This window comes from Spermophilus citellus, assembly GCF_964194105.1.
Source record: "Spermophilus citellus genome assembly, chromosome: 17".
Taxonomy (NCBI): domain Eukaryota; kingdom Metazoa; phylum Chordata; class Mammalia; order Rodentia; family Sciuridae; genus Spermophilus; species Spermophilus citellus.
In genome coordinates this window covers 38371646-38393187 of record NC_138199.1, presented here as the reverse complement: position 1 = coordinate 38393187, position 21542 = coordinate 38371646, and the positions used below count along the sequence as shown (strand labels likewise).

Sequence of the window (21542 nt, the reverse complement as noted above, 5' to 3'; positions counted from 1 at the left end):
AATCCTATATATAAGTATTTTTAGCACCCCACCTTACAGGAAATTCTGGCTAGGAATTGTTAAGTAACTTGTTTAAAGTTCATCTTTACCATATTTATTAACATTCCTTATATCTTGTACTTAACATTAAAATAATTTAATTTCTTCTATAAAAATTCAACTAAAAACAACATTCCACTAAAATTAAGATATAGGGTCCTATAGATTGCATAAAATTAAAATAAGTTCATTATTTTTTCATTATAGAAAAAGCAGGAAATTTACTTAAAATTTAGATAATGTCAGGATATAATAACATATTTTTAAAAATCAAAACCACCCTCTATCTCATCTCAGAAACAACCAGTTCATATTCTGTTATACATGTACACAGCCAATTTAACAATATGTTGTGATATCAATCCACATAATGACATGTATGTAATGTAATTATATGTGTACATATATTGAATATTTAATATTTTAATGATTAATATTTGAATAGTCCATCATTCATTTACATACTAAATTATTTATAAAATATAAGTTATTAGAAATTTGAGGGCTGGGGATGTGGCTCAAGCAGTAGCGCGCTCGCCTGGCATGCGTGCGGCCTGGGTTCGATCCTCAGCACCACATACCAACAAAGATGTTGTGTCCGCCGAGAACTAAAAAATAAATATTAAAAATTCTCTCTCTTTCTCTCTCTCTCTCCTCTCTCACTCTCTCTTTAAAAAAAAAAAAAGAAATTTGAAAAAATGTTAAAATAATGTATATCCTTATACTGCTATCCAATTATGCCCTCAGGATATTTCCTAGAAGTAAAACTATTAAGTCAAAGGTTATTCACATTTTTCGATTTTTGCTAGTAATATGGGTGCCAATTTGCCCCACCTATATTATGAAAAATCTTTTTAATTTTAGCAGTTTAAAAAAAAAAAAAAAAAAACACCTCTACATACCACTGTTTTGATTTGCTTTATTTGGTTACCATTGATTCCGAATCTCTTTTTCACATGTTTGTTGCTTTTTCCTTAATCTTCCTTTTTTTTTTTTTTTTTTTTTAAACATGGTTTTGCTATGTTGCCTAGGCTGGCCCTGAATTCCTGGGCTCAAGTAATCCTCATACCTCTGCACCTCAAGTAGCTGGGACTATAAGCACACACTACTGCACCTGGCTTATTTTTTCTTTTATGGACTACCTGTTCATGTTTTTTGTTCATTTTCTATTGAAAAGTAACTTTTTCTTACATTGTTGCCAATGTTTTTCCAGATTATAATTTGTCTTCAACTTTTTCTTAATTTGCTAAATACTAAATAATGTAGACAAATCTATCCAACTTTTCCACTATAATTTAGTCTTTTCTGTACTTCAAGAATCCTAGATAGAGAAAAACATTGCTGACCTATATCCTTTACACAAATACACACAATCTGCAAAGGTATTGTTGCTGTCAACTAACAAAAGTTCAGAGTTCTACACCAATAAACTTCTTACTATCATTACACTAAGGAAAAAAAGGTTATGGAGATAGAAAAAGAAAGCTCATACTAATTATATAACCTGTATCTCTCTATCATCTACTCGTCCCCACAACTACAATCACAGGTGTTATCCTAGAATATATTCACAAATAATTAAAAACTATCCCCCAAAGAGACCACAGTGGGCACTCCATATCTGCAGGTTCTGCATCTGTGGATCCACAATGGGCTGCAGATAAAACATTTTGGAGGGCTGGGAATGTAGCTCAGTGGTAGAGTATCCTTGGGCTCAATTCTAGTACCGAAAAGAAAATAAAAACATTTTGGCGAAAACGAAAAATTGTATCTGTACTGAAAAGTAGAAACTTTGTTCCCTATCATTAATTCCTAAATGATATTAATATAACAACTATTTACGTAGTATTTACACTGTATTAGGTGTTATTGGTAATCTAGATATGGGGGAGGATGTGGTTAGGTCATAAGCAAATATTATTTTATTTGAAGGACTTGAATATCTGCAGTCTTTGGAATTAGCAGAGGGATGTGGCACCAATCCCCTACATACCTGAGAGATGACTAAACTCAATTCCTTACTATGGTTTTCATTAATCATTCGTCTTTCTATCTTTTCTAGTAATTATCATGAAATTAAACTATGCAAATGGGTTAAGTATTACCATCCTTAACCTGTCAATTTTGCCTGTTCCCATCCAGTCTCAGATGAAGTCCTCTCTTCTATCTATAGTTCCCTTTTACAATTTTTTAAATCATAAAAGTAATTTGTATCTTAAACTGGATTATAGCAATGACTGCACAATGGTATAAATATGTTAAAACTCACATACCTAATAACACTAAATTATACTCATTGAAGCTGTTAAACAATAATTAACATAATAGAAAGGTCAGGGGGGAAAAGGAAAAATCACCCATAATACTAACTCCTTCTTTAATACCAGTCCTTTCTAGCATTTTGTTTTTAAATAACCTTTTAAATGTATAAAAAGAATACGCTCCATGTTACAATGTTGGAAAAAGCAGAAAAATAAAGAAATAAAAACTTCAAAATTCTACCTTTAGAGAAGGTAGAATTTGCTTTGGTATATATTGTTATACCCTTTTTCTATGACTATATACAATGTATTTTTTCCTATTATATCATGCTATCAATTTCCTTTTACAGGCAACATTTTCCTTAGCAAACATGGTAGACAAATACTAAGGAGTTATCATGATCTAAACCTCCCGGATTTTTGCTCATGTACCTCTTCCCCTTGGGCACAAAAAGAATCTATGACTTGCTTCTAGGCAAGAAAATATGGATTCAGGTGAAGAATTATCACTTCCATGAGAACATTACATAAGAATATAACTCATCTTACTAGAAGATCCTCTCCCTTGCTGACTTTGAGGAAGTGAGAAGTCATTCTGGGATGGTCTATGTGACAGGGAGCCAAGAATGGACTATAGTCAACAATCAGACATTCAAGCCCTCAGCATGACAGCTAACAAAAGAACTGAATGTTGACAACAACCACGTGAGGCGGAAGCTACATTCATTCCAAGTTCGGACTCAGATGAGACCTTAACCCCAGCTGACAACCGACTAAAATCTTGTGAGTACTTCAAACAGCCCTCTAAAATGTTTTATCTGCATCCTATTGGATCCACAGATGCAGACTTATACTCTGACTTATACAAACTATGAGATACTAAATGTCAATTGTTTTCAGCTGCTAAATTTGTGATATTACTATTACATAATAATAATATAGCAATTTTTTAATTTTATTTTGGGGGGTACTGGGGATTGAACTCAAGGAAACTCAACCACTGAGCCACATCCCCAGCCCTATTTTGTATTTTATTTAGAGACAGGGTCTCACTGAGTTGCTTGGCACTTTAGTATTGCTGAGGCTGGCTTTGAATCCACAATTCTGTTTCAGCCTTGAGAGTCGCTGGGATTACAGGCATGCGCCACTATGATATAGCAATTTATCCAAATAGTCTTATACTAATAAATGTCATTCAGAAAAATTTTGGGGTTTTAAAAAAAATAAATGACAGCAGAATGCATTACAATTCTTATTACACTTATACAGCACAATTTTTCATATCTCTGGCTGTATATAAAGTATGTTGACACCAATTTGTGTCTTCATACATGTACTTTGGATAATGATGTCTATCCACATTCCACCATCCCTGCTAATCCCCTGCCCCCTCCCTATCCCTCCCACCCCTCTGCCCTATCTAGTATTCATCTATTCCTCCCATGCTCCCCCTCCCTACCCCACTATGAGTCAGCCTCCTTATATCAGAGAAAACATTCGGCATTTGATTTTTTGGGATTGGCTAACTTCACTTAATGTTTTTTAATGACTACATGGTATTTCACAGAATTGGGATGGAAAATTTTAATTAACTAATTGGTTTAATACCTTTAACTAATTTGCTAATATTTAACAATTAATTCAGTTTCTCACTATTTAAAATAACAAGCGGGCTGGGGATGTGGCTCAAGCGGTAGCTCGCTTGCCTGGCATGCATGCAGCCCGGGTTCGATCCTCAGCACCACATACAAACAAGGATGTTGTGTCCGCCGATGACTAAAAAATAAATATTAAAAAAAAAAATTCTCTCTCTCTCTCTCCTCTCTCACTCTCTCTTTAAAAAAATAAAAAAAATAAAAATAAATAAAATAACAAGCAATGAATATATGATATCCTTGTACAAATGTATTTGCCCTCACTACTGATTTCTTCCCCCTGAGAATACTAGTAGAATTTGTTGATCAAAAGAAATGTATATAATTGTCCACTTGTGCCCTTGATCCTTTGCCATTCCTTTTCTTAGAGGTCTGTAATGTACTTAAGGTCTCTCATACTTTAATTCTCTTCTCAGAATGAAAATATCCCCAAATTTCTTTCATTCTGAAAATTTTTAAAAAACCTCACTTTACCCTGAATTTTGTTTTAGTTACTGCCTTTTCTTTTGCTCCCTCATACAAAATTCTTAAAAAAAATAAAAATAAATAAAAATAAAACTAGTCCATACCAGTTATCTCCATATTACTTCTGACATTCCTTAACATCCTATATTAGTCTGCATACTCTTATATTATTACTCTGAAATTATTCTTGCAAAAGTAGTTAATAATTTATTAATTGCTGCATGGTTTCTGGTCCTAATTTTGGACTGTTGACACATTTAATACTTCCATATGGAAATTTCTTTTCTCTGTGTTTCTCTGTTTCTTTTCCAATATCTTTGATCATTTCTCAGCTTTATTTATAAGCCTATTTACCTTAGTTTATCCCTAATTTTTAGTCTTTCATAAATTCTCATTCTTGGCCCTCTTTATCTCTTCTTTTGGAAAGTATTGTTAACTATGCCACATATTTGCCAATAATAAACACATCTTAACCTTTAGCTCTCATTGTTTCTTAATTCCACGATATAGCCAACTTTTTATAGGATTAATAGAATTTTGCCAAAGCCACAAGTACTCCACACTAAATATATATCACCACACACACACAAATGCTCTTCTAGCTATATAACGTATTTTAGTTGGTGGTATGAGCATCTGCCTAGTCAACTAAATCACAAACCCAATGATCAACAATGACTTTTTGCTGGGGATGTGGCTCAAGTGGTAGCTCATTCGCCTGGCATGCGTGCGGCCCAGGTTCGATCCTCAGTACCACATACAACAACAAAGATGTTGTATCTGCCGAAAACTAAAAAAATAAATATTAAAAAAATTCTCTCTCTTTAAAAAAAAAGACTTTTCCTTTATTATTGTCTTCCTCAAATAGATCTTTAAAGATGCTAATGGAATAATCCAAATTTTTAAAAGAACGTTTTAGAGGTACATACTGAAATAACATGATATCTAGAATTTGCTTCAAAATAATTGGGAAAATGGGCTGGGGTTTGGCTCAGTGGTGAAACGCTTGCCTTGTGCCTGCAAGGTACTGGGTTTGATCCTCAGCACCACATAAAAATAAATAAAATAAAGGTATTGTGTCCATCTACAACTAAAACAAAAAAAAAATACGTATTTTTAAAAAATAATTGGGTAAATGAGTAGCAGGGGTGAGAATATAGATGAAACTAGAGCAGTCATGACTTGACTTTACTCTAAAATTCTCTAGAATTAAATATAATTCATAAAGGAAATAGTATTTCCTTTCAATTTTCCTTCATCTTGGAAAATAAGTATAAGAGAAGGGATTCATTATATTCTTCTACTTTGGTATAGTTAAAGACAAAACAAAACAAAAAAAGCTTGGGCAAAGAATGTAGCTCAGTGGTGAAGCACTTTCCTAACTGGCCTAGCATGAACAAATTTCCAGTACTGCCAAAAAAAAAAAATTTTTTTTAAATGCAAATCCTTTAGGTCCAACACACACTTACACTACACACAACCACACTACACATACCCTCCAAAAAAAGAGAAAGTGTGACCTCTTAGGATAGGAAACAAGGCTCTCCTTGTTACTATTTTATTACTATTTTAATTAAATTACTATATTTTATTTTTTACTTTAATAAGCTACCTATAATTTTTCAAAAGGTCGCTTGTGTTGACCCTTACGCATTTGCAAATGCTGTTTTTTCTGCCTGGCATACCCTTCACACTCCCCTAACTGCTTTATTGGCTTTTTAAATTATTTATTCTTGGCTAGGCATAATCTCTTCCAGAAAGTTTCCTATTGCTGGTTGTGGTAGAACACGCCTGTAATCCCAGTGGCTGATGAGTTCAAAGCCAGCCTCAGCAGTTTAGCTAGCCCCTAAGCAACTCAGCAAGACTTTGTCTCTAAATAAAACATAAAAGGGGCTGAAGATATGGCTCAGAGGTTCAATCCCTAGTGCCAAAAAAGAGAGAGAGAGAGAGAAAGAAAACTTTCTGTTCACCCTGCCCCCAAGTGTTAAATGTCTCATTTCTGTGTTCTCATAGTACCCTCTGTATGTTTCCACTGTAGTGCTTACTTCATTGTGTTGAAGTTATTTGTTTCCTAGAACAAGACCACATCTTATTCAAATATGGGTCTGGTCTCCATGTTCATGAGTGAATGAATAAATGAATTAATAGGAGTAGCAGGTAAAATGGATGGGGAAAAGAAACCATGTAAGGTAATTTACATTTTTCTATAGATGATCTCATCCTTAAAACTCCTCAAGGAAAAATAAATTAAGATCTTTCTTTTATAGGCACAAAAATTATAGTTCAGATATATTAAAAGGTACATCTAAAAGGTTTCACATAATAATACATGCTTTCCAATACATTAGTGACTTCACTGTTTATAGATGCCATAATAACCTTTAATCCTTAGAAATAGTCAGTCTTAATATCATTACCTCAAGATGGAAACAACATATAGAGACCCAAATGGGTTTAAAAGAAAAGCTCTTTAAAGAACTAAAATTATTTGTAGATACTCTATCTTAAGAGATTATTTACACCTTAGTGATACAAATATGAAGGAGAAAGACCAGCCACACTTCTGTTATACCAATAGATTTTACCTACAGCTCTCAGAGGACCATCTAAGAAGACAGAGTATACAAAAGCATTTACATAGTGAAAACCATTTGGATCCCAGGACCTCTCTCTTTCACAAGGACAAGAAAAAAGAAACTTTACTCTAAAATTCTCTGGAATTCAATATAATTCATAAGGGAAATCGCATTTCCTTCCAAACTTTTCTACTTACACATACTAAACAATGTGCCACAGAAAATATTTAATACTGAAAAAGACATATACCTGAAAGCCTGAAACAATTCCTGTGCTAAATGTTTACTATTTACCTTAGAATATAGGAATGTGTGCTATGGTTAATTATAGTATAATTTCTCTCCCTTTACTCCCCTGCCCCCAGCTGTGACTCCAATTTCCTTTATCCTTCTGTGTTAGCCTATAATCACTCTTATATGGCTATTATTGACACTTTTTAAAGAGAAATTCTTTGAATAGGATTTTACTGGAACTCCTAAATATGGGGATACTCCTAAACTAGCATTTTCCTACTGAAAGGCTGGGCTATTCAATGTTTGAGGGTGATACTTTTGTAAATCTAATGACTCACCTGCATTGGCTTTAAGGTCTTCAGGTGTGACCATGACAACAAATCGAATTGCACGCTCATTTCGAAACATTTCATAAGACCACCGGCGAATGGATCGCATGCATTTCACTGCTGCAATGCCATTATTAGCAATAAGAACCTAGGAGAGAGGAGAATGGGATTTGGGAGAAAATACAGAAAAGAAAGGTAATGACAGAGGAATAAAGATGGGAAATTTTTGGGGCTGGGGATGTGGCTCAAGCGGTAGCGCGCTCGCCTGGCATGCGTGCGGCCCGGGTTCGATCCTCAGCACCACATACCAACAAAGATGTTGTGTCCGCCGAGAACTAAAAAATAAATATTAAAAAATTCTCTCTCTCTCTCTCTCTCTCTCTCTCTCTGTGTGTGTGTGTGTGTGTGTGTGTGTGTGTGTGTCTCTCTCTCTCTCCCCTCTCTCACTCTCTCTTTAAAAAAAAAAAAAGATGGGAAATTTTTATCTGGGGGAAAAAAATCAGAATTTCAACCAGAAATTCTTGAAATTCTTGCTAGTCTAGACTATTAGGAACCAGAACCCACGTGATCAAGCAATATTTTTAAATGTTTGCTAAGCAAATATATCAATGTGTGAAGGTAGAATTTACTGCACTTTAACTTTTCTTGGAGAAAAAGCAAAGTCATGATTACTCATACACTGTTTGTGAATCATTCTCCCATACCTATTACTAGGCAATAGAGGAAAACAAACTTCAGAGAAATGATGCATTATCAAATAAGAAATGGGAGAAGACTAAACTGTGCAGTGTCGTGCACTATTCCCTGTTGTAATAAAACAGGACACAGAGCCCTGAAAATATATAAAAATCCTAATATCAATTGCTTCTCTCCAAAATGCTGAATCCCAATTCCTTAGAATTGTAGAGACTGTGTCAGAAAGAATGGTCACAATCAAATGATCTTGACACTTTTCTGTAAATAAAACATTCAACTCCTTACCTGTGTTGCAATCATGCCCCTAAGGATAATATAGGCTAATAGATACATAATCCATGCTTATTGAAATAGAAGGACACGGCTGAAGCTATACTTTTAGAAGTACAAATACAAGGTTCCTATCCTATAATCTTTTAATCACTATAAACTATTTCAACTAAGTCATTCATTTCTAACATGGCTGAGACAGTGACATAGGCTGGGTACAGTGAGGCACTTGCCTATAATCCCAGCTACTTGGGAAACTACAATAGATGTATTGCAAGTTTGAGGCCAGCCTAGGCAAATTAGCATGAGGCAATAACTCAAAATAAAGTAAAAAGGGCTGGAGATGTAACTCAGGGTGGAGCACTTGTCTAGCATGCACAGGGCACTGGTTTTAATCTCTTGTAGCACCCCTCCCCCCAAAAAAAGTGACACAGAAGTACTCACAACATTTCAAAATACCTGAAATCTCTTCAAATATTTCATATGACATATCTCCTCTAGACATCTCAAATACTTGGTGGAAGCCAAGTCACAGTTTATTAAATTGTTTAAGCCTTCTGTTCTGAAACTCTCTCTATATCCAACACTGTTGCATTCCATAACTTAATAAATTCCTCATACCCTGTCAGATCAGTACAGACTCATCCTGCAAAACTGTAAGACCTTTCAAAAAGAACTTTTTAAATATATTTTTTAGTTGTAGATGGACATAATACTTTATTTATTTATTTTTCTGTGGTGCTGAGGATGGAACACGTGTTAGGCAAGCAATCTACCACTGAGCTATAGCCAACAGCCCCTCAAAATAACCTTATGAAAACTGTTTCATCTCCTCAATTAGTTGTGATTAAATTATCAGTGGTAAATACATATTACAGAAAATAGTGAAATTACACAATGACGCCAGGCAGGGCAATTCCACAAAAGTGGTAAAGTCCCTGAAAAATATAACTATCAATTTTTATTCTAGGCATTAATTGCATTTACTCCCCCCACCTCTATGCTGAAGATGGTCGACCCAGGGCTTTACACAAGTTAGGCAAGCATAACCCCAGCCCCTCATGTACCTTTTTTTTGCTACTGGGGATTCAGCCCAGGGGCACTTTACAACTGAGCTACATCCCTACCCCTTTTTAAATTTTGAGACAGGGTCTTGCTAAGTTGTTGAGGCTGGCCTTGAACTTGTGATCCTCAGCCTCTTGAGTCACTGGTATTACAGACAGGTGTCACCACTCACAGCCCTCATGTACTTTGACAAAAATAATTTAGCAAGTTATAACTTACCTTCTCAATCACTTTATTCCCCCCAAAACGAGTAACAAATTCTGCAGGAGAAGCCACAGTGAAATCTCGCTGTGAGTCTACTTTCTTTCGGTCCCGACATTGTTTTACTAGGTGCAAGCCAGACATGCTAGACCTATAAAAATGAGAAACCATCAGAGTGCATAGATGAGATTTCTTCACACTATCCATATCCTCTGGAAACCCACTTTTCACTACCATACTCATAACAACTATATCTATGTTGAGTCTATACTGGCAGACCACATACTTTAAATCATTAAATAGAAGACAGAAAAGAAAATCTTTCCTTGGGAAATTTTAGGGGGAAAAAAAGTGGTCCTGAATAACAAAAAACAATATCAGATTTACCAACAGATGCCATCATAAAAAGGTAGGGAAAGGATAGAATTAAAAGAAATAGTATAAATAGTAGACTAACATAAAAAACAGTGAAGCTGTTTCTGAATCATGACTCATGTGCCATGAAGATGACCTTCACCTCTACATCTCTAGCTTCCATCTTTCTTATGAGCTATAACTACATTTTAAACTGTCCACTAAATGTTTGATCTGGGTAATCCACAGGCATCTCAAAATCAACAATTCCAAAACCAGATTCTCTTTTTTGGGGGGGAAGGGTATCAAAGATTAAACCCAGGGGTACTCAACCATTGAGCAAGATCCTCAGCTCATTATGTATTTTATTTAAAGACAGAGTCTCGCCGAGTTGCTCAGGTCTTCACTAAAATGCTGAGGCTGGCTTTGAACTCACGATCCTCGTGCCTCAGCCTCCCTAGCTGGTGGTATTAAGGTGTGCACAACGGCATCCAGCCAAAACCAAATTCTCTTTTTTTTTTTTTTTACGAGAGAGAGAGAGAGAGAGAATTTTAATATTCATTTTTCAGTTTTCGGCGGACACAACATTCTTTGTTTGTATGTGGTGCTGAGGATCGAATCCTGGCCAAACGCATGCCAGGCAAGCGTGCCACCACTTGAGCCACACCCCAGCCCCAAACCAAATTCTTTATAGGGCAGCATCACATACCATAATTCAATTATAAGTATGGAACTTATAATTGATGTCTTTTTTAATTGACATTATTTTCCTAGAGATACATAAAATAATGGTGCTTCTAACAACCAATGATGTCTTAGATCAGATGGAATATAGTAGTAGAACCAGCAAAGGCCTAGGTTTAAATTCCAGACCTGTCCATTTAATAACTCCAGTGATCTCTGGCAAATAATTTAACCTTTTTCAGATTCAGATTTCTCTTCATAAAATATACATGATATTCAGTGTCTGTTATTTACTTATTTTCCCTTAGCAATAAATCCACCCCTTTTTGCTCTGTGACAATGCAACTATGAGGGCAAACTTCATTTCAAAACTGTCTTTTTGGGGCTGGGGATGTGGCTCAAGCGGTAGCGCGCTCGCCTGGCATGCGTGCGGCCCGGGTTCGATCCTCAGCACCACATACAAACAAAGATGTTGTGCCCGCCGAAAACTAAAAAATAAAGATTAAAAAATTCTCTCTCTCTCTCTCTCTCTCTTTCTCTGTCTCTCACTCTCTCTTTAAAAAAAAAAACTGTCTTTTTTTTTTTTTAAGTTGTAGGTGGACACAATACCTTTATTTTATTTTTATGTGGTGCTGAGGATCAAAACCAGTGTCTCACACATCCTAGGCGAGCTCTCTACCTCTGAGCCACAACCCCAGCCCTTAAGGCTCCTTTGATAGCTCTCTTCTGTTCATTTCTGCCAATAGGAAAGCAGAAAGGATTTTAAAAAGGGACTTTTCCTTTTTCCAGATCTTATCAGTGTCATTCCCACAATAAGAGTTCATTACCGCCATCAAGCTTCTTTCAACATTCCCAAGAAAAGTCTACAGTATCTACAGCAGTGGATCGTGGCTACTTGGCAGTCAGAGTACTAGCCTTGCCCTGCTCACTCATCCTCTGGATTGTGCTACCTGACTCTAGTACCACCTGTCAGGCCAGGCTTCCAACCTCAGGGATTTGAGCACCAGTTACTCAAAAGTTAGCCCAGAGGTCTAAGTATCAGCCCCCAAGGCCCTCCTCCAAAGTCTTAGGTTCTGGCAACACTATAAGCTCTTCACTTTTGTTCTCCCAGCCCTAGTAGTGAAAACTGCTTCCTGTAGTTATTAATTCTAGCACACTTTTTTTGTTATTTTATTATTCTAATACCTAAGTAAACTGTGAGGATGACCTTAGGCCTGAGCCTAAGCAACTCCATTTTAAAAACTCCAGTTTGAAACCTGCAGTCTTACCAGGCATACCCACAGATCTCTCCAGTATAGCCTCAAACAAGTTACTTCCCCTCACCCTGATAAACAGAGTGGAGTCCCTGGCAGACTGCCCTCGCCTGATGAGGGAAAGGTGAGAAGATCAGGGTGGAGACCACCAGACCATTAGCTGATAAAGATTGAAGGGGGGGGGGGGTCAAAAGCCCCAAAATTTAGTATAAATAATAGAGCAAATGAACAGGGATTCAGCCAGCTGAAACAAGGATGCACTCGGGCTGGAGAGCCTGATGAGGACCTGTCATCCTATTACTTGTCATTGTTCCTGGGCCTTTGAATGATCCTCATGGCTCGCAAACTGGACCTTGGTGAGAGCTGCAACTTCTCCCTACGACCTTTCCTCAACAGGTCGTCCACTCCATGCCAGGAAAAGCCTGCCATGGTTCCAGACCTGATCACCGAGGTCTGAGTGAGTGTGCATCTGCTGGACATAAAGCCTAAGGCTTAAGACTTTTGATCTGACATTTGAACTTAGCATATAGAGGGAATGTCTGTCACAAGCCTGTCATGATTAAGTGTGTTTTGTAGTACTTAGAATTAATCTAGAATTGTTTGCTGTGAATTAATTAATCTAGAATTGTTTGCTGTGAATTGATTATGTCTAATTGCAGTGCCTAGCATTAAGGATTGTCATTTTCTTGATTAAGAACCTATAGAGTGAAATTGTATTGAGTAATTTGAGTGAATAAAGCATTGAAAGGGGCAGAAGCACAGGGACATTCTTTATTTCTCCCTTCAACTGCATACGTCGAAATTTTGCCCCCTCATGCCAGTAATCAATTCTCACTGTTGAATACCCTCTGTTCATAATACCACGTATGTACAATATGTCAAAATCCACTCTACTGTCAGGTATAATATAAAAAGAACAAAATAATAATAATACCTGATGCAGTTTTTCTTTCTGTAACTAGACCTTGACAGACTCTGAACTTTCAAGGGCAGTTATCATCCAAACTTTCAGACAACAGAAAAAGAAGAAAAACTCCCAAGCTAGAATAACAATGAAACCAAAACTAGACAAAAGTGTTACATGAAGGGAGAATTCTAAGTCCATCTTACTCATGACTATGGATGCAAACTTCCTAAACAAATATCTTTAAGAAGTATGGTAGGGCTGGGGATGTGGCTCAAGCGATAGCGTGCCCGCCTGGAATGCGTGCGGCCCGGGTTCGATCCTCCAGCACCACATACAAACAAAGATGTTGTGTCTGCCAATAACTAATAAATAAATAAATATTAAAAAAAAAAAAGAAGTATGGTATTGGTGCAAAGCCATCTTAGCCATTTTTTAGTCAAAAATATGTTACTCCAGGGCTGGTGTTGTACCTCAGTGGTAACGCACTTGACTAGCACATGTGAGGAACTGGGTTTGATCCTCAGCACCACATAAAAATAAATAAATAAAAAATTACAGATATTGTGTCCATCTACAACTAAAATAAATAAATAAATAGAAATGTTATTCCACAACCAAGTTGAATTTGTGCAAGGTATGTAAGGATGGTTTAATTTTAGAAAACTTTATGGAAAACTCTCTGTGTAATGGAAAAAAAATAGAGTAAGATTGCAAAGGAGGAATTAAACTGGCATTATTTGTGAACGATAAACTTGTTTACATAGAAAACACAAAAGATTATACACAACAAATTATCAGAGTTAGGAGACCTTAATCAGACATTTAAAAAAACAACAGTTTTTCTCCTACTCTAGTCTTATAACAGACCACTGCTGTGATCATATGTGTGGGAGGTTTTCCACACACACCAAGCAGTTCTGCAACAGACATTGGGTGGGTATCCTTTAATTCAACTCAATTCTGATTCTATTTTCCTGAAGATGGCAGCAGATTCCTCAAGCTAAAGACAATCCCTTGAAATTACACCCTGCTACAGATGTGACCTGTACTTCTGACCCACAGGCTATAAATCAAGGTTCTCGTGCCCTCCTCCTAGGTTTAGATAAAATTTGCTAGAGCATCTCACAGAACACAGGGAAATACTTTCCTTACAGTTATTATAAAGGATATTAGAAAAAATACAAACGAAAGAATGGAACACAAACATTGGGTAAGGCATGTGGGAAGGGGCACAAAGGTTCCATATTCTCTTCAGGCACACCACACTCCAGGCACCTCCACTACCCTTCAGGTAACTCCATATATTCAGTGATCTAGAAGCTCTTTAAACCCTACAGTTCAGGGATTTTTATAGAAGCTTCATTATGGGAGCATAATTGATTACATCACTGGTAACTGCTGATCAACTCAACATTCAGCCCCTCTGCCCTCTCTGGAGATAAGGGAGAGAGGCAGGCAGCCAGCCCCCATCCGAGGCTATTGAGGAGCCCCCAGGCATCAATTATTTCATTAATATACAAAAGGCATTTATCACCTAAGACATATCAAAGGCTTAGGAGCCAGGAAATGGACAAGTGCAAATAGAAATTTCACAGTATCATATCTAGATATGTCTAACATACAAAAAGTCCAAAAACATTATATACAGTAGATAACATAGATTATAAAAATAAAGAAATTATAGTTTAAAATGTAAATACTTTTAAGAGACACATATAATATGACAAAACTATATAAAAAAAACTATATATAGAAAAAGTAATAGACATACGATTAAGGAAAATGGTTATCTAGGTAGGGAAAGGTAGATAGAAGGGTTGAGAAGAGGCCATATGGCTGAATACTAGTTATTGCTAAGGACCACCTTTGTTTTAGGTGAGAAGGTCAAATTCTTTTTACGTCAATTTTTTAAGTAACTAACTATACAAATAAATAGAATGGGCCACATGTAGACCCATGATAAGCATTTCATAAACCAAGGATTATGTCATTCTCCACCTAAAGTTACACATGCACATATACACATAGATCTCTATCTACAGAGAGTGAAGTATAGAGAAGACATACACCTAAGAGCATTAATAAGGCAGGGAAAGGGATTGATAATGAGATTTAATCAATGGTATAGAGATACTAAAGGAATACTCTTAAAGGTCACTTGTAATTAAAGAGGGGAGAAAAACAAATTTTACTTTTAGTGATGTGATCTTTTATACAGCCATGGTCAAATTACTATTGGCAATTATTCCCAAACTTTGGTAAAAGTTTAAAATACAAACCAAAGAATGCTATGTGCCAATGTCTGAAAGACAGCTGATTTTTTCCAACCCATCAATCAACTGTTATACTTCATAGTATACTCTAATACTGTACTTAACTTACTTTTAACTGCTCAGGAAGATAATACTACAAAAATCAAATGGGAATGACATATTGGGTCATCAGTTGATACTAAAAATAATGAAGCAGAAAACTATTCTGCACCTGGGGGTGGTGGCACATGCTTTTAATCCCAGTTACTATCAGTGAGGCCATAAGCAACTTAGTGAAATCCTGTCTCAAAAAAAAAAAAAAAAAAAGGAGCTGGGGGGATGTAGGATGTAGCTCAGTGGTAAAGTGCCCCTTGGGTTTAATCCCCAGTACAAGAAAGGAAGGAAGGAAGGAAGGAAGGAAGGAAGGAAGGAAGGAAGGAAGGGAGGGAGGGAGGGAAGGAAGGAAGGAAGGAAGGAAGGAAGGAAGGAGGAAAGGAGGGAAGGAAGGAAGGAAGGAAGGAAGGAAGGAAGGAAGGAAGGAAGGAAGGAAGGAAGGAAGGAAATAAACTACCCTGCAGCAGGCTTAAAGGTATCCAAAATAGATTTAAATGAGAAATACATAAATAGATTTAAATAGAGGAGCACAAAAAAAAATCAGTAATTGGGGCTGGGGTTATGGCTCAGCGGCAGAGCGCTCGCCTCACACGTGCAAGGCCCTGGGTTCGATCCTCAGCACCACATTAAAAAATAAATAAATAAAAAGGTATTTTCAAGCTGGTCAATCTAAAATTCTCTTTATCTTTGTCTACCAATTATCTAATTATTGTATATCTAGATTGGAACTTTAAAGTTAAAAGGGATATGTTAGTTAGATTTAATTGCTGTGAAAAATACTTGACAAGAACAACTTAGGGTGGGGCTGGGATTGTGGCTCAGTGGTGGAGCGCTCACCTAGCGTGTGTGAGGCACTGGGTTTGATCCTCAGCACCACATATAAATGAAATAAAGATAGTGTATCCACCTACAACTAAAAATATATATATTTAAAAAAAACTTAGGGGAGGAAAAGTTTATTTGGGCTCAGGTTCAGTCAAGAATTGACCAACTCCACTGCTCTGGGCCCCAGGCAAGGTAGAGCACTATGGTAGGAAGGTGTGGAAAAGGAGCACTGCTCTGCTCATGGCAGCCAGGAAGCAGAGAAAGAAAAGAAAAGTGGTTACTGGGAAGATGCACCCTTCCAAGGAACCTCCAGAGACTTACTTCCTCCAATAAGATTCCACCTGCCTATAGTTACCATCCAGTCAGTCCATTCAAACTAGGATGGACTAATTATATTACAGTTATCTTAATCTAACCATTCACTTCTGAATTCCTGCATCAACACAGGAGCTTTCAAGGGATACTGCATATCTAAACTGTAACAAGGGGCCTTAAATAAAATAAGCTCTACTTATGGGCTAGTTCTTTTGTCTAACATCACAAAAGAAGTTTATAGCATAGAAACCAGGTTTCCTGAATCTCATTTCAGTGTTCTTCCAACTATACCATGCAACATTTAAGATTATAACAAATAATACTGGGCTGGAAACAGTGTGTGTGTGTGTGTGTGTGTGTGTGTGTGCGCGCGCGTCCCCAGGGATTAAACCCAGCGGTGCTTAACCACTGAGCCACATCACCAGCACCTTTTGAGATAGGGTCTCACTAAGTTGCTTAGGGCCTCACTAAATTGCCGAGACTGGCTTTGAACTCACAATTGTCCTGCCTCAGCTTCTGTAGCTACTGGGATTATAGGCACGTGCCACTGCACCTGGCCAGGGCACATATTTTTTTAAAAAAAATAATAAAATTATTTTGTCTATAATTTTACTATAATTTCATTTCTTTCAGGCCCCAAGTCTACAGATCATTATCAATGTATCACACTGAGTAATAACATGAATGAATCTCAGCAACACCATGTTTAGAGAAAGAAACAAGACACTAAAGAGCACATACTGGCAACCTCAGATTGATGAGTTGGCCTGGCCCTCAAGTGTGCGCTATCTGGCTCCTCCAGTCCCACCACTATGAAGAAAGTGGTTTAGCAGCTCCAGCTGGAGCACAGGCTTAGCCACATTAAGATTTCCCAGGCAACTGCAAATCTGAAACAATTCTGGCGCAGAATGTTCAAAGTGATCCCCTGTCAATTGGAGCATCTTTAAGTACAAATCCCTTCAGACTCCTGAAAGTTTGTTCCTTTTTGTAGTCAAATAAATCTTTCAGAGGTTTCCCAAACCACTTCTCATAAACCAGTGAATATTCAAGATAGTTAAATCTGAAACCTGTACAAAAGCCTCTCTATAATTCATGTGCGATAACAAACTTCTACTTTTGTCCTTAACATCTATCTCTCTGAATTTTAATGAATTTCTAATTCACAAGGGTAATTATTTTACATACACTGGCAGCAGCATACAATAAAATAAGTAGTATTTTTTAAAAAGAGCTCAGACTATATGATTTCATAGACATTCTGAGTCATGGAAAACTAATTTATAATGCAGAAAGCTCATCAGTGTGCTGGATTGGGGAAAATTACTGCAAGGGGGTGTGAAGATGATGAAAATGTTCTATATCTTGATCCTGATTGTGATGGTGGCTGGTGGCTACTCAGATGGATAACATGTCAAAACAATAAAATTGTAATTTTTTTTTTTATAACAGGAATTGAACCCAGAAGCGCTCTACCACTAAGCTACACCCCCCCAGCCCTTTGTATTTTTTTTTAAATATTTTTAAGTTATTGATGGACCTTTATTTAATTAATTTATTTATATGCAGTGCTGAGAATCAAACACAGTGCTTCACATATGCTAGGCAAGCACTCTACCACTGAGCTACAACCCTAGCACCAGCCCTTTGTATTTTAAGATAGGGTCTTGGGGCTGGGGATGTGGCTCAAGCGGTAGCGAGTTCGCCTGGCATGCGCGGGGCGCTGGGTTCAATCCTCTGCACCACATAAAAATAAAATAAAGACTTTGTGTCCACTGAAAACTAAAAAATAAATATTAAAAAAAATTCTTTCTCTCTCTCTCTCTCTCTCTCTCTGAAAAAAAAAAAAAAAAAAGACAGGGTCTTGCTAAGTTGGTTAAGGCCTTGCTAATTTGCTGAGGCTGGTCTTGAACTTATAATCTTCCTGTTTTAGCCTCCCAAGTCACTGTCCAGCTAAAACTGTATAATTTTCAAAAAGGTGAACTTTATCGTAGGTAAACTGTATCTTTTTTTTTTTTTAATGTTAATCTTTTCTTCCTGCTCTTCCTCCCTGCTCTGTTCATAGTTGCTCTCGTTATATCAAAGAAGACATTTGGTATTTGTTTTTTAGGGATTGGCTAGCTTCACTAAGCATAATCTGCTCTAGTGCCATCCATTTCCCTGCAAATTCTATGATTTTGTCATTTTTTATTGCTGCATAGTACTCCATTGTGTATAGATGCCACGTTTTTCTTATCCATTCATCTATTGAAGGGTATCTGGGTTGGTTCCACAGTCTAGCTATTGTGAATTGTGCTGCTATGAACATCGATGTGGCAGTTTCCCTGTAGCATGCTCTTTTAAGGTCTTCGGGGAATAGTCCAAGAAGGGCAATAGCAGGGTCAAATGGTGGTTCCATTCCCATCTTTCCCAGGAATCTCCAAACTGCTTTCCAAATTGGCCGCACCAATTGGCAGTCCCACCAGCAATGTACAAGTGTACCCTTTTCTCCATATCCTCGCCAGCACTTGTTGTTGTTTGACTTCATAGTGGCTGCCAATCTTACTGGAGTGAGATGGTATCTTAGATGGTAAACTGTATCTTAACCTGATTTAAAATCTCATTGCAATGTCCATGTAAAACAAGTACATTTGATTGACTGTAAATTATACTTCAACAAAGTTCACTTTTAAAAAACTGTCACTGCTTCTTTTCAGGGAAAACACCAAAAAGTTGATGACACCAGAGCAGCAGGAGGATCCAGAGCTCTGCGCATGGGATGCCAAGGGGTTCACAGAAGCAAGGTCAAAGAGGGATACTGGTTACCAGGCTGGGCTGCCTGGTACTCCCTACCCATCAAGGAGTCAGATCATTGACTTTTTCCTGAGGGTATCCCTCAAAAATAAGGTTTTGAATTCTTGCTAATGCAGAAGCAGACCTGCACTGGCCAGCAGACCAAATTTGTGGTATTTATCACCTTCAACAACAACCTACAACAATCACATCATCTGGATGGTAAGTGCTCCAGGGAAGTAGCCACCACCATCTGTGGAGCCATCATCCTGACCAAGCTCTTCGTTGTTCCTATGCAGAGCTACTGGGGAAACAAGATTAGCAGGTCCCACATGTCCACCGAATCTCTCTCAGGAATTCACTAACTATTTTGTAAGAACTCATATCAGATTCTAGTGCGGAGGACCCAGGCTCCATTTGTGACTAGGTCACAGGGTTTTTAATATAAGAAAAATAAAGTGAATTAACCTGTGTAAAAAATAATAATAATGAATAAACAAAAACTTTTAAAAACTATTACTAATGATATGGAAAGGCAACAAAGAGGAATAATGCTCCAGAGGTACCCACACCTTGAAATCAAGGTCTACAAATATGACATCCAACATTTCTCTACCTGTCCTCATTGTATCTTCAACACTTTAGGCACCTTCACTTCATGTTCCACAGTTATTTAAAAATCTGAGAACACAACTGTTAAGCAAAACACACATTGGGACTGATTTTGGGAACTTCCATTTTTCTACTACTCCTACATATATTTAAATACCTAACCAGCACCACATGTTCTTTAGAAGAAACATAAGAGGGGCTGGGGTTGTGGCTCACTGGTAGAGTGCTTGTCTCATGTGAGGCACTAGGTTCAATTCTCAGCACCACATACAGATAAATGAATAAAATAAAGGTCCATTAACACTAAAAAATATTTAAAAAGAAAGAAAGAAAGAAACATAAGAGGATGGCAGAGTGGAAGCAGTTCTAATCTATTACAATTTGGCTTTTTCAGTAACAGGAATTCACCAGTATATTATAATATTTCCCCATGCCTCCTTACACACCAGCCTTTTATAAATACAACAACTGCTTAGGATTTAAAGGAGGTTACATTTTAAGAGTCCCAAAATAATTGCTTGAATGGCAAATATATCCATCTGCCCTCCATGAGTCAAACTGACAGCTACAGAGTAGTGAAACAGAAAGATGATGAAGGAAATCAGAACATGTGAATCAGCAACTTAAACCCCACAAAAGTTGGACTAGAACTTTTATAAATGTAAGTTCTATTCTTCCTGTATGACAAATGACTGTGCATGGCCCTTTATTCTCTGATTATGGTTTCTAAAACATACCATGCTATTGTCAGCCTCTGGTTTCACACTGCTTATTCTCTGTCAGGAATATCCTTTCCTTCCTTGTGTGCCACTACTACTCCATTTCATCCTTCAACATGAACTAAACTGGTTGGGGATACAGCTCAGAAAGCACTTGCCTAGCATATACTGGGCCCTGGATTTGGTCCCCCAGCACTGCAAAACAAACAAAAAAAGCAACTGTCAATTCTCCCAGTGAGCTCCTTTGGCTCACACTGATTCTCCAGCTTCACCCTTAATGAGGGTGAGCCCCCTTTGTGCCACACCAGAACCTACACATACATCTTTCCTACTAATCACACTGGACTATTACATGAGTTTACACAACTGCCTTCCTTGATAGTGAGTCCTTTGAGGTCAGAGACTTTTACTTTGAGGATGAGAACTCCTATTCATTATATATATATATATATATATATATCTTCTGCACCAAAGAGTTATTGGCATATATAAAAGTTGCTCAAACATTTCTGAATGATGATTATTAGTAATTATTGAAAACTAAATAAAAATAACCACCACCATTTCTGACTACTTGCTATGGGACAGACACTGTGCTAAGCTCTCACATGCACTGGCATATCAATCCTCACAATAATGATAATGATATTTGAGCACCATTTTACAAGTTAGGAAAATAAGGCTTAGAGGAATTGTGTAACTTGCCCATGATCAGAGATAGCAGGAGTTACAAAAATGAGATCTAAATTTAGCCTGACTCCAGAGCCCCTGAGCTTGACAACTCTACAGTACTACATTTAGTTAAACTGCATTGAATATATGGTCACAGTATAATTCATGTGAAGATTAGGCCTTTAAAGCAAATACCAAGTGGTTGGGTTTGTTGGTGTTCTTGTTTTTTGTTTGTTTGTTTGTTTGTTTTGTTTTAAAAATATTTTTGTAGTTGT

At 37.1% G+C, this 21542-nt stretch overlaps 1 protein-coding gene across 9 annotated transcripts in view; it reads right to left on the bottom strand.

Moving 5' to 3' along the window:
• The window catches only part of ACACA (acetyl-CoA carboxylase alpha), a 276021-nt gene that overhangs the window by 177719 nt on the left and 76760 nt on the right, over nucleotides 1–21542 (bottom strand). For 8 of the 9 annotated variants that reach the window (XM_081270864.1, XM_081270861.1, XM_081270866.1 and 5 more), the window contains 2 exons: nucleotides 9810–9942; nucleotides 7569–7707 (listed from right to left, as the gene is read on the bottom strand). In XM_081270864.1, the coding sequence (XP_081126990.1) occupies nucleotides 7569–7707; nucleotides 9810–9942 (272 nt within the window). The remainder of the gene's footprint in view (nucleotides 1–7568; nucleotides 7708–9809; nucleotides 9943–21542) is intronic. The other variant, XM_081270871.1, reaches the window with a different exon arrangement.